The sequence below is a fragment of the Anopheles stephensi genome, chromosome X, assembly GCF_013141755.1.
Source record: "Anopheles stephensi strain Indian chromosome X, UCI_ANSTEP_V1.0, whole genome shotgun sequence".
Taxonomy (NCBI): domain Eukaryota; kingdom Metazoa; phylum Arthropoda; class Insecta; order Diptera; family Culicidae; genus Anopheles; species Anopheles stephensi.
This window is the reverse complement of record NC_050201.1, coordinates 11,150,001-11,163,561: the sequence shown is the minus strand read 5'-3', so window position 1 is coordinate 11,163,561 and position 13,561 is coordinate 11,150,001. Positions and strand designations below refer to the sequence as shown.

The 13,561-nt window shown below is 44.0% G+C and overlaps 1 protein-coding gene across 10 annotated transcripts in view; it reads right to left on the bottom strand.

Moving 5' to 3' along the window:
- Positions 1-13,561, bottom strand: part of LOC118507132 (potassium voltage-gated channel protein Shaker) — a 175,520-nt gene that overhangs the window by 14,588 nt on the left and 147,371 nt on the right. For 6 of the 10 annotated variants that reach the window (XM_036045177.1, XM_036045161.1, XM_036045234.1 and 3 more), the window contains 3 exons: positions 7,181-7,310; positions 2,939-3,129; positions 2,391-2,837 (listed from right to left, as the gene is read on the bottom strand). In XM_036045177.1, the coding sequence (XP_035901070.1) occupies positions 2,398-2,837; positions 2,939-3,129; positions 7,181-7,310 (761 nt within the window). In that variant the 3' untranslated portion in view covers positions 2,391-2,397. Of the gene's footprint in view, positions 1-1,994; positions 2,338-2,390; positions 2,838-2,938; positions 3,130-7,180; positions 7,311-13,561 lie in introns of those variants that run through there. The other 4 variants (XM_036045183.1, XM_036045168.1, XM_036045190.1 and 1 more) reach the window with 3 other exon arrangements.

Sequence of the window (13,561 nt, the reverse complement as noted above, 5' to 3'; positions counted from 1 at the left end):
TGTGATATTCCATTATTTTGTTCTGTTTTGGCGATCGCTAGCTCAACTCGGCCGACATTGGGCCGACCCCATTCCCGTGATTGTTCGTTCGTTAGAGGAACATAGCATACAAGGGCTATTATAGAGTAAGAGACAACTATCTACACGTACGGGTTCTACTACGGGCTACGGTATCGAGCAAGCTATACAAAGGCAAACGGAACAGCGTTTATTTCACCGGTGCCTAGCATCATTCCGAAAAAGAATAAAACACAAAATTAACCCTTGAGACTAGCGGTCGGACTTCCGGCCGGTCCCGGAGGTTCCGTATGCAGCACGCAATACAACAACTACCGGTCACAAAACAAAAGGGAACAGTGGTTCAGCGAGCGAGCACTAACTAAACGCAGAGAGTCGCAGCTGGTGATTATTTGGTAGTTTCTTGCTTCGTTCCAATCTAGGATTCAGGATAGTTTGTGTAACCTACGCTTAGACACCAATCTAGCCAGTTTGGGGTTTTTTTCGGGATTCGAATAGTCGAGTGTTTGGGTTTTGGACTATGTTCCAGTTTTTTCGCATCTTGTAAGTGTTACTAGGGTGTTTGTGTATGCGTTTAATATAGAAGAGTAAGCAAGAGAGAGAGAGAGAGAAAGGGAGAGAGTGAGAGGGAGAGAGTGAGAGGGAGAGAGTGAGAGGGAGAGTAGCTGAGTGAGCGGATGGAAGGCAAGAACTCTCGTCTAGCGTCCTTAACAACGAGAATTCTTATCCTGATGACTCCTGCTCCATCTCCCTGCCCTCTCCAACCCCCACCCCCCCACCGCTCCCTTCCCTCGTCGAAGGCTGCGAATCTCTTCGCCCCCCCTGCCTATATTATTGATATAGTGCGCGAACGCCTCCCGTGCTAGTGAGCAAGAGGGAGGGGGGGTTGAAGAAGGGTGGCAAAAACAGATTGGGCTGTGTTGTAACGGTTGCCGTTGGGTAATAAAACATAACTATTGTATATATATATATATATCAGTATAACGTGTGGAAAAAAAGTTAAACTCATACGAAACAGAAGAAGAAGAACAAGTGGTAGCAAAAAACGGCAAAAACTGAAACGATCGAATTAAAGTACAATTACGGTGAGATATTATTGGTGCGAGCTTTACTTGTCTGGAAGGTTTGCCTTTTTTTGTTTTGTTATTGTTATCTCTCTTTTCCTCGTTTCACTTTTTAAGGTTTTTGTTTATTTCCTGCCCTCGCTGTGCCTATAGCGACAAACGACGGTTTGGGGATTTTTTTAAAATGTCTAGGTTTGCTTCTTTGCTGTATGTTGTGGGCTCGGCACCTAGCACCTGGAAGGCTCAACAGTTTTGCAAAGCCAAAAGGAACTTATAGGTATTCTTTAAAGCATCGATTGCATACTTTAAGGCGTTTAGACATTCAATTGAATCTCGATCTTGGAGATTGGAGGTCTTGTTTTGAATTAGAAGACCTTGAATTCTAGAGCTATTAACTAACTTACACTAAACTGATGGCCAATCTAAACGCAGAAGACTTTAATACTTCAGCCTTAACTGACAAATCGTAGGTCCTCAAACTGGTTCCAATGTGTAAACCAAAAAATTACATTAATATCTGCAGTGAATCTCACAACTGCATACAAAGCGCCTATCAGTATGCAATACGCATTACAAAAAAAACGTTCAAAATTTTGATCACTGAAGACTTGTCGATCTTATAGAAATCGAATAGAACAAAAAATGGGAAGCAAAACAACTGGAGCTGCCTTGCTGCTAGGACCCAGAACACACACACACACATACATAGACGAATTCAAGTTTCAATTACTGTTTTTCTTCTATTCGTTTGCAAAAACAAAAACACTTTCCGAACAAAATTTGGGGCCAGAAACATTGACGGATACGATTTGCTGGTTTGCTTTGGTATTTTTTGTTTTACGGTACCGAACAAGACAAGGGAACAGAAAGGGTAGGGCGCGCGTGAGTAGGCGTGGTTGTGTGAGTGACGTGTAGTTGAAGCTGTATCATATGTATTCATATTCCGGTCAGGTGCGTATAATGAAGGAGCAATGCTTTACTTACAGGCCGCTTCTGGTGCTCGCTGGCTAGCGTACACGATCGAACGGGATTGTGGAGGATGAGGATTGGACGGAGATTACGGTGGAGATAGAGAACGAGAAGCCTTTTCTAATTGTGGCTAAAGAGAGGATTTTGGAGAATTTTGGGAGAGTATTTAAGGATCTCTGAAGAAGGAAGTTGACGTAGATGATATCAGAAGAAGAGGAGTGTGTCAAGGAACGAATCGATCGATGTACCGCCACCGGTGAGCACCGTCGGAAGCCTAAATACAGAACTATAATTAAAAAAAAGGTAAATTATAATATAAACTAGCAGAAATAGCCATACCCAGTAGTCAGACATCGGTTTCGATACTAACAGCTAAAGCGCTATTATGGCGTTGTTGTAAATTATTATTCGTTCCACCGATGCTTCCGGCGCCACCGGCAGCACCGCCGACGGCACCACCGACGACTCCTCCGCCGCCGCCGCCGCCGCCACCGCTGCCTCCACCTATACCGAGGCCTCCACCGATATCACCAACACCACCACCACCACTACCTACACCACCGCCCCCCAAACCACCACCACCACCACCACCTCCACCGTTCGATGGTTGTTTACAGCAGTTTTGTTGCTGCTGCTGCAATTGTTGTTTGTCGGTAAGATGCGCTCCTAAAAATGGAACCATACGATTTTGTTCACCTAATAGGCCGGGCGTTGTCTCGACCCCGTCCTCCAGGTCCATCATGTCGGACGACGATTCGGACAACGAAGTTTTCTTTAGATGTTGACCTGAGAGAATGTGCGCCGCGAGTGCGAGAGCGCGAGAGAGCGAGAGATGTGATTAATAGTTGTGAAGTTGCATACTGGCGCACAAAGAAAAAAACACTTACCCAGAGTGCCAGGAAGATACGGACAGCTGGTAACGTGATTGAAGTTCTGACTTTGCATCTCCTCCTGATCCGTTTCCCGATGATAGAAGTAGTTGAAGTTGCTGACGATAACCGGTACGGGCAGTGCGATTGTCAGTACACCGGCAATCGCGCACAGCGAGCCCACGATTTTGCCCCACACGCCGACCGGCCTGATACGAACGAGAGAGCATACGGCGTTAGCGTTTGTTTTTTGTTTGTTTGTTTGTTGTTGCGGTGGTTGGGAATGCTGCACGCAGAAAACGTAAACAGCTACTACAACGCTACGGATCAGGATCAGTGATGGGATGCGGTTTGACGTAACAGAGATGTGTGACAGAGATATACTGGGCGTGTTGTGTTTGTGTGAGTGTATGTATGTTTTGTGTGTTTACAGCGTTAATATGCGAACGGTAAGAGCAGGCGAACAGGAAAGCGTATGAAGGTATGCAATTAATCTAAAGCAAACTAGCAGCGGGACACAGCAGCACACAACGAACCCAGGATACATCCGCACAGGTTCGCCCGTACGGCTGTATCTCCGGTGTGCTTCGCCCGGCCTCCAGAAGCTGTCAGCTACCGTGAAGACCGGATGAAGTGGTCGAAGATTTGTAAAAGGAATACATCTACGCATGCATAGGACGAGGATAAGGGATTTGCTATTTATCGTTTTTCCCTCGGACGCGAGGGAAGTACATGGAAGCCGAGCGAGCATACGGATGCAATGACAGGTGACAGCACGGGGAGGATTCGCCATCCGCGAGCGTGACAACACCGATAGGACAACCATGCAAAATGGGTTACGATGGCTATAAATAAGGAAGTAGTTGTGTGAACAAGCCAGACCAACAGTGACGCGCGTAGACCGGAAAACCCCAAGCCATTCCCCTGAGAAACTTTAGGGGGTGGCGAAGCGTGCCCTGTGTAAGTGCCCGACGATCACAGTCAAGACGGCACGGAATGGGGCGAAGCGGATACATGCATGATGGTTAGGGATTAATGAAGACAATGAAGGTGATAATGTGTGTATGCGGCGAAGGAAGGATGCGCACACCAATGATGGCGTGGCCTCGACGTGACCTCCAGTAATCTCGGCCGTGCTGCAGCAGAACGGATGGATGGGTATCACGGCCAGACCTATCGCCTATTCACTGCAGCACGGTGCAGGATTGAATAGCATGTCGGAAATGTCGTGCACGCTTTCCAACAACATGATACCCTGAATGGGAATGCATATGGCATCCAGTGCGTGAGAGATAAAGCCCATCTGGCACGGGATGAGCTATGGAGCAAGAGGCGGCGGAAGCAAAAAAAAAACCCGACTCTGTGTACAAAGTTATAGCATTCATGGTACAGGATTACGACTCGTTTCTATGCTTACAACAGGCAGTTTAAGAAAGACGCCTAAAAGTATGCACTGCCGTAGACAGAAGAGTTTTTTTGGAAAAAAAAAGATGGCAATAGTTAAATGTTTGAATATTTAGTTTCTGTCTACTTTTTTTTATTGTAAACTGCATCACCTTCTAGAACAACACACGCAAACCACAACCAAGTGGCTAGCCGCAGAACAGAAGGGCACTATACGTTCTATAGTATACATTTAGGCGCTAAAAACGGCTAACCTTCTGGTGTGCGTATAAATGAAATGTGAATAAAAAGGACGACCGTTGTCCGAAGCATATTAACAGCCTAGCGCTCTCTCACTACCTCATCTTTCTACGGTGTGCGTGACCAGTCCATTTAGCTGCCAATATAATACGCCCCATTTGCTGGGTGATTCGATTGAGTTGGAAAGACCTAACCACAAACAGCGAATTAATAGAAAAACAATTCAATCGTGTTATGTTTATGGCACTTCCGGCCCCTTCCATACAGGGTCCGTATGATGCACCGAACCTTGGTGTGGTTCAGTCGATATGCCTTTACATCGGAGAAGCCTAACCAAGCTCTGCAACATCAGATCGCTACCGGGTGCGCCAAAACGCCTGGGCACACCTGCTCTGGCCGGTTGATCAACATATACACGCTCACCTATTTCGAGCCTGTCAATGAATGACAGCAGGAAGCGTGCAGTAGGCACAAAAGGAAATCTAAAGCATACATTTAGGCGCACTGTTTCTTGTCCGCCCCGGTGCAGGATCGTTCGCGTGTTTAGCGCCCTTGCTGGGCACGCTTTCTTGTTGCACTAAACATGCAACGGTTCGACACTGATTTGCTGTTACAATTGTTGCATCCGGTTCCGCGTGTGTCTAGATTTAGGCGCCGAAAGGCTCACTACCGGCCCACTTCCAGCCGATAGCTATTTGCATTTCGGTTGGAGCGATTTCGAACCAGCGCGTCGGCAAAAAAACAAAAGTCAATCAAAGCAACTGGTCACGCACAGCGTTTGCTAGGTCGAGCATATGTTGATATCTAGTTGATGGTGTGATTTGGATGGAGGATGAGAACACGCAACAGACACACACACATGCTGACAGTCGGAAAATGAAGGGGATGCCTGTTGATGGTTGATAGCTAGCTAATCGCAATCGCATTCCTATTCCTACAAGCGGCACGACAACTTTCGGTGCACGTTGCGAGCTCTCTATTCTACTGGAGTAGTCGGGGCTTGTTGCACTTGCTCACTATATCGTGAATTGGTCGTTCGCATGTGGAATTCACGGCTTCCCAACAGCACCGTTTGAGCATTCGAGTATCGCTACGAGTTTAATGCGAACGGCTAGGTCGCTCTATACGCTAGAAGAGCTACTATCCCTTTGAGATACCTCTGGTGAATCTAGAGGAGTACCTTGTGACCCCCGGTCACAGTTTTGCTGCTGATGTGAGGAATGCCCGACCGATCGTTTGTTGGCGATGGTGCGTGTGAGTAGTGTTCTGTCGGTATGTTCAAATCAATACATATATACATGTGTGAGGTGTGGGTGTGTGTGTGTGAGTGTGTTCCTGGATCGGACGTACATCCTCACGAGGGCATCTATTGGTAATATTGGGCACACAGTAGCGAATGGTGACACAATATTGCAGCACTTCTAGGCGCAACGGGGCGATAAGCGACCTAAGGCGACACGCACACGAGATTCACTGAGCTGAAGGTATGCACACACACACACGCGCACGCGATAGATGTGTGGTGTATCGGGTTTTGCGTGTACGCTTTTTAGAATGAAAGGGGTAGAACTATTTATAAAAACGGTGCAATAAAGATGGCAGTGGAAGGTGCAAATGTTTATGGTACAAATTACCACTTAGGAATGCTTTTTCGACTGATGTTTTTAAAACTGGGGCAAAGCGATGCAACAACGAACATGATTGATGAGTACGGGGAGTGGATGGGCGGGTGAAAGTAGAGGTTAAAAGTCTAAGTCAAAGTGAGCGCAGAACTATGCGATTAGGCTGTATCACTTGGTGATGATAATCGATTTGATGATGCACAAAACAGGGCAACAGAGAGAGAGAGAGAGAGACAGCGAGAGGGAGAGAGAGTGTGAGTGACTTGGTGTGTGTTTGTGTGTGGCTATTTGTCTGAAATGAAGTGAGAATGTACCCAGTTATGTGGGTTTTTTGTAACATTGTAAAGCAAAATGTTGCTCAGTCCTTATAACAAGTGTCTTCATTTTTCAAACAATTAGCGTATACAAAATTTTGAATACAACTCTAAGATTTCTGTAAGTAATTTTAAGTCTTATTCTAGTAGTTATATCTCGCACTTAGAAACACTTGTTTTATAGCCTGAGAAACACTGTGTAACTGATGGGCGTTACTTCAAAAATAATGTCTTGTAGGTATAAAAAGGCTTTAGGAGCAAACTTGAGAGCAGGAAGAACTTTCAAGAAGAGTAATAAAATAAAACAACTCAAGAAAATAATAACACAAATAAGCTAACTAGAGCTGGTACTGTAATTTTAAAATTTGAAACTATAGTAAGAAAAATAATAAAACAAACAATAAATGATCGAAGATTCACAGGCCTTAGTGTTGAGTAAAAGAAAAACAAAATTGTCAAATGAGCTCAATAACTGGTTAAGCTGATTCTGTGGCTTAAGTTTAATTGCGCGAAGCGTGAGTGATGGGGTGTGTTGGTGGTGTGAAAGTAGGATGAGAGAAAAAAAACAAACAAACGAAAACAAAATCAGTAGAAGAAAATGTAAAGCAAAACGAAACAAACAGCAAAACGGCAAACTGAGCGAAAGAGTGTGTGTGAGAGGGAGAGAAAAAATATCGTACGTCATGTCACCATATCCGACAGTAGTCATGGTAACTACAGCCCACCAAAATGCATCTGGTATGGACTTGAAGAATGAATTTTCGCTTCCTGCTTCCGCAAAATATACCGCCGATGAGAAGAGTACAACGCCTGCAATATTCAAACGGTGGGAGGTAAGAAGAGAGAGAGAAAGAGAGAGAGAGAGAAAGAGAAAGAAAGAGATAAAAAGAAAGAAAGAAAGAATGAACAGCCGTTGTTTTAGTGTGTTCAGATTTGTATTTTCCATTCTATCAGGAGTATTTTGTTTTCGTCGTAATGGTTCGCTCTATTACTTCCAATTTTCATCTGAGCGCATCTCAGTATCCCTTAGCTAGTTTTAGCGAGGTTCGAGCAACGGAATAGTTGCTTTAACAGCGCCCAATAATTGCATAACTCGTAGGCGCGTACTACTGACAGAATAAATGGTGGAGCCCTTAAAGTTAGGCAAACAGTGTAACATAGATAGATACGCGCGGGTACGCCTCGGTGTATGCAAACTGCGTTACAGAACATCTGTTTTCGACAGTAAATTGATATGTTTCCTCCTGTTTGCAAACTGGTTTTGCATTCATCCACCGATCTCATTAGAGTGCAAAATGGTGATGGATATTGAAGGTGACAAGGCGGAATAGAATAATTGGCCTCGTCGGATGAGAGAGAGAGAGAGACTCTTTAAAATTAATTTTCCATTATGCAGATTTTTTTTTGTTGCTCTTGTGGATATCAATCCCACCGAAACTCCTTCGCCGGTGTCTTGTCCTGTCGAGCTTGTGACACTATTATCTTGTGGGACTTATAAGTGTGTGTGTGTTTGTGAGGTATTTTAGTAAGAGTGTGTGTGGTGTGGTGTGTGTTCTTAATGCACTCCCTCCTATTGTTAGCCTCACAGGCAGGCAGGAACAATGAGGAGAGAGCACATTAATGTGAGACGGTGTCCAGCAGGAAGACCACCTGGCTGGTTTGTGTTCTGGAGGAAGGGGTTTGTGGCGAGGGTGTGTCCGGAGTGTTGAGAAGGGAAGGAACCGTGTCGACCAGTCACCCTTCCTTCCCTCCCCTCACCCCCCCCCTCAACCCCACCTCCACCACCTCTAGTTTCGTTAAGTGGTGCACGTGGTCCGACGGAGGGGGGAAACGGAAGCTATTAATAGCGGCTTTTTAATACATTCTATGGCTGTCCGAAGGAACGTCCGACGATTTTTTTCTATTTTCCATACAAACATCATCGCAAAAAACAACGTGAGGTTACGGGCAAGACATGAAACTGCTCATCGAGTGGTTAGAGGGAGGGAGGGAAAGGCAGGGAGGGAGTGTGTTGGTGGTGATGAGGAACGAGGGGGACTAGAGCATAGGGGCCAGCAAGCGGGGATATTCCAGAATGGGTACAAACAACAAAATGGACGGTCGATGAAAGATGTCAAGTGAAGCAGAGTGAGAGCGAGAGAGACACATTGAGATATAGAGAAAACGAGACAGAGTTAGTGTAAGAAGAAGGCGAAGAGGTAAATGAAGCCGGATGTAAGGGAAAACCAAAAACGGAACCCCTTCATCCCTTTTCATTCGCTAAGCCGTTGGGCCATAATTTTGCGAGTAACGACACAGCAACTACTCAGTGAAAAATATCCGATAGAGGGCGCGCCTGCTGTAAGCTTGACGAATTGTGCCACCTCATAATGTCCGAAAGTCTGAACGTCCGAAACTGCAACAGTCCGTACATCCTACCGGCTAGCCCAGGTTGAATGTTGAACAATACGCTGGGTGGGTTTTTTCAATGTTTGAATTTTGTGCTTTCTGAAGCAGGGCGGACAAAACCACGGCAAAAAAGGTAGCCAAAAAAAAAAGAAAAGAAATATAAATCTAGCGTTTGTAAAGGTTGTGGATAAATGCAACGAAAAACCGACGGGCAGTCAAGCATTCACAGTCGACGGAATAACGCTGTGGATACGGTGATTAGTTTGTTGCACTTTTTTTTCTTGTTTTTTGCCAGGCTAAAAGGGGAACAAAAACCTCCGGTGTGTATTGTCCACCGCAAACAGACGTACCGAGGAGAGCGAATTTTGTGCTCTAATTTCTAAGGCGCGATTGTGAAACTGCGGGGCGCCGGGCGGGGGAAAAGTAATTCTAGGGTGGGAGGTGTTTTTTTAATTAACCACTCCCACGGACATCCAAGCCTGCAGTTAGTGTTTTTTTTGTGTTACAATTTTCCGGATAGGTAAAGACAACAGGGGGAAAAAAAACTGGGCAGAACAACCAGCAACGGAAAAATGCAATGTCCAATTAGTATATGCGTTAGGTGTGCTTCATGTGTGTGTGTGAAGCACACCGGCCTAGAAGAGAAGAGGTACCAGGAGGGCATGAGGGCATGGTGGGGAGGTAGGAGGAGAGTCGAAAAATGTTCGAGATTCAGCATTGCCAATGATAATAGATGAGGTAGTTTCTTAGACCGGATGAAACTAAACAAAGGACTTAATGATAATGATATGGACGTGTAGCTGTCAAATTTAAACTAAACCGCTAGACGCTATTCAAGGAATACGCTATGCAAAGAATGGTTGGTTGTCGTCGTTGACGAATGACATGCACTAGCACTGGCTTTTGTATTAGTTGTCCCATTTGTTCTACCGTTTTGTTGAATTTTTGGACAGTTCTTGTATTAATTTACTAGACCTTGATTTCGGGTTTTCCCGTATTACAGTGAACTCTCTCTCTCTCTTTCTCTCTCTCTCTCTCTCTCTAATCCGGAAAACCCCTCTTGGTTGATTTTGTTCAACAGTCTATTATTTTTCAGCACATTAGTGTCTCTTTGATTTAGAAAAGCTTTCTAAATGTTTAAATTCAGTTATAATACTTCCATGGTGTCGTGCCCCTGTAGCGAGGACTGACAGTTTCAACTATGAGGTATATATGGCAGACATGACCTAAGAGATCGTTAAGCCAAGAAGAAGCTTTCCATGGTGTGACTCTTTAATCTGCAGTCGGTCTCAAATGGGAGATTAGAATAGTAACTCTTTGTAAAGAATTGAAGCCGAGTGAAAGAGTGGGTTTAAATGATATGAATCTTTGGCTCACTCTTAAGAGATTCATGAAAAAATATGACTCTTAACTAATCCTTTCATTACTCGTTGGGGGTTTCAACTCACTTTCACAGTAAGTCACCGCGTCGGTACAGCGAGTGAGAGTGAGTTGAATCCAACAAGAGTGAGTCACTCAGTCGGCTCAGAGTGTCTTCTTCTTCTTCTTTGGCACTAGAACCTCGAGAGGTCTCGGCCTGCCATTTCTGGCTTTCTGTGACTTAATTTTATCCGTAGAAAAGTAGTACGGGGAGGTGGTTTGGATGGGATCGGCTCAGAGTTTGAGAGTTATAAAAACTTGAAGTGAGTTTATAACGTGTGTTTGAATCCTTTCTCTTGCAGTTTTGCTGAGGCCTGTATTGTAGTTTATATTTTGCGGAATATAAATTGATGATATTATTGTATTAAGCTTTCATTCAGCTTTTAAATTCCAGGTTGGAGAAAAGGGAGATTGAGAGAGAGAGAGATATAGAGAGGGAGAGAGAGAGAATTCACTGTATATAAGCTACTTTCTAGTGCTAGTCAATTAAGTTTCCTAAGCAAGCAGTAAAAAAATGAATAACCTCCTACTTGAAGTCTAGCTGTATACTTAGCTCTACAACGCTACGTCATACTAAACGCTCATTATTGGTGACGCCCTCTGGCGGGAAATCTAGCGGTACCAGCTGTATCCCTTCAGTCGGTCTCGCAACATTAATTTCCGTTCGATTCGCAATCGAAGATTAATTAGGTCTCTAATTGGGCTTGTACGTGCGATGAAAAAGTGAACAACCTTCCCTCGACGGGAGTTGGGTGGAAAGAGGAGGCAGGGTGAGGGACTATAGGGGACGAAAAATGCACTGCTAGCAGGCACAGAGAGAGAGAGAGAAAGAGAGAGAGAGAAACGTGAAATGATCTCATTTATTTCAGGATAAGGAAATGAAATGATAGAATGCAGACACACACACATACAATTACACACATACTCACAAACACACGCAATCATTGGGAAAGGAAACAATGGTGTTTGTTAGGAAGAGAAACAGAGAGAGAGAGAGAGAAAGAGAGAAAGATGAAGGACACAAAATGGATGAAGAGGATGAATTTTCCAACACTAGAATCTCCAGTTTCCCAGTTTTGCTTCTTTCTGTGTGTGTCTTTAATGCCGATTCTGATTCCTTTATTTAGCTTTTTTCTTACGTGTATGCGTGTCATTGTAGGTTTTGTATCGGTGTGTGCCTTTTGTTTTACTAATTTGCCAATCACAAAGAATGCGGAAAATGCGAACCAGCCATCGATAAACAAATAAGTTGCTCCAGATTGCTCCACAAAATACCGACTGCAACAGGGGGGTGTTTTTTCTTTGGTGGGGAGGTGTTAGGGGATGGTTGGGGGGATGGTAACAATCACACAGGGTATTAGTATTAGAAGGACACACTCAAACACACACACACACAACCATAATTGGGTAACAGCTTGTTTGTTATAATTTTTCCTCCCGGTTTCCCTTTCTTTGCAAATAGATAGATTTTTCACAGCTGCAGGGAAAATGCTGATTAAGGGATGGGTTTCCTTTATATTTTTCTGACAAGAAATACTCGCTTACAATAAAGGACAAGTCAGAAGACTTTGACTTGACGTTTGTTTCTAAGGAAAACAAGCACCCAATACACAGATACATTCTCACACACACACACAGATACACCGATACGCGCTTAAGTACAAGAAAGAGGGGAGTTTTAGGGAAGGGGGGTTTGGGGTTTTGGTAAAAATAATTCTTTTGTAGGAATGATTCGAAGAAAGAAGCGGAAAATGAACTGAACCAGCTTTGGCCAGAAACGAATCCAATCACGGGGAAGGGGGAGAAGAACCGCCGGTTAACAATACACAGCTAAAGACACACACACACATACTTTTGGATGTCCGGGAAAACTGCAACCCCCTGTTCTCCCCCCCCCCCCTTTCAATCACCATTACGAGCACGAATAAACGGCGTTGAAAATTCGTGTACGACTGGGGAAAAAAGGGATAAAGACACGAAAAAGCGGGGGAGGAGTTTGAAGAGGAGTACGGTTGGAATGGAAAAGTATGACGGTATTCATTTTGAATCGCAACACACCATTTTGCACAATTGCGCAACGATAGGGAAAAGGAAATTCAACATTGCAGCTGACATATTCTGCTTTTCTGTGCGTTTCTGTATGTGTGTGTGTATCGAATTTTTCGTTCCTACATTCCACCGAATTTTTATACCCACTATCACACTCACACACACACACACAAGCAGAGCAACAATCGCAATGAATTACACTGCGCTCCCATGGGGGGGAGGGTTTTGTCTTATGTTTTTCCTTATTTTCGTTTATTCGTGTATTGTGTTATTTTCCAAATGATGAATTTTCCAATCGAAAGCTTACTATCCTACTCCCTCCCCCTCTCAACACCCACCAACCCCCCCCCCGCTCTCCGCTGAGTCAGCAGCTTTTCTTTTATTTTCGATTCACGTGCGGGAGAATTGAGGATAAGGCGGAAAAAGTGGCAGAGAGAGAGAGAGAGAGAGAGAGAGAGAGAGAGAGAGAGAGAGAGAGAGAGCCGAGTAGTTTTGAAATTCCTTTTCTCAATTTTCGTTTGCTGTTTTCCCGGGTTTTTTTGTAGGAGTTCTTAATTTTGTCTTATTAACACATTTCACATTAAAGGGGTTTTCCTCTTTTTTTTAAATAATCGACAGAATAGCAAGCGACAGAGAGAGATAGAGAGAGAGAGATTGTTACTCGGAATTGGGTAAATATTCAATAATGCCAATTAATCCAATCATCGATTGTATGTTTTTTCTTCAATTTTTGAAACAAATGTCATGATAAGAACAGAGAAAGGAGATAGAGAAGGAGCAAACAAAACAAAAAACTTACAAAAAACAAGGAATTTCATGAAAATAGAACGCAAAACAGGCCAGTTTACGATGAGAAAGATGATGAAATTCCAGCACCGGAGACGTTACATCGTGGAGAGGAAAAACAGTGTCATTACCAATTTGAGTAAAACCAAGCTAAAGTATCTTACAAAACAACACTGACAAACAACGCACAACAACAACATCAACAACAATGATAACAGAAAGGAAAAACACAATTTAAAAAAAACCACATCAACAACGAACATCAAACAACAGCGACAACGACCTTTTTTTTTGTTTTTTTGAGGGGAGAAAAAAGGGACGTGTGGGGTTGCACAACTTTAACCACAAAGTCGAGAAGAGTCAACAGAAATAGTAGAAAAGACGAGAGAAAAGGAGGACACAAATGAGGAAGGAAAAGG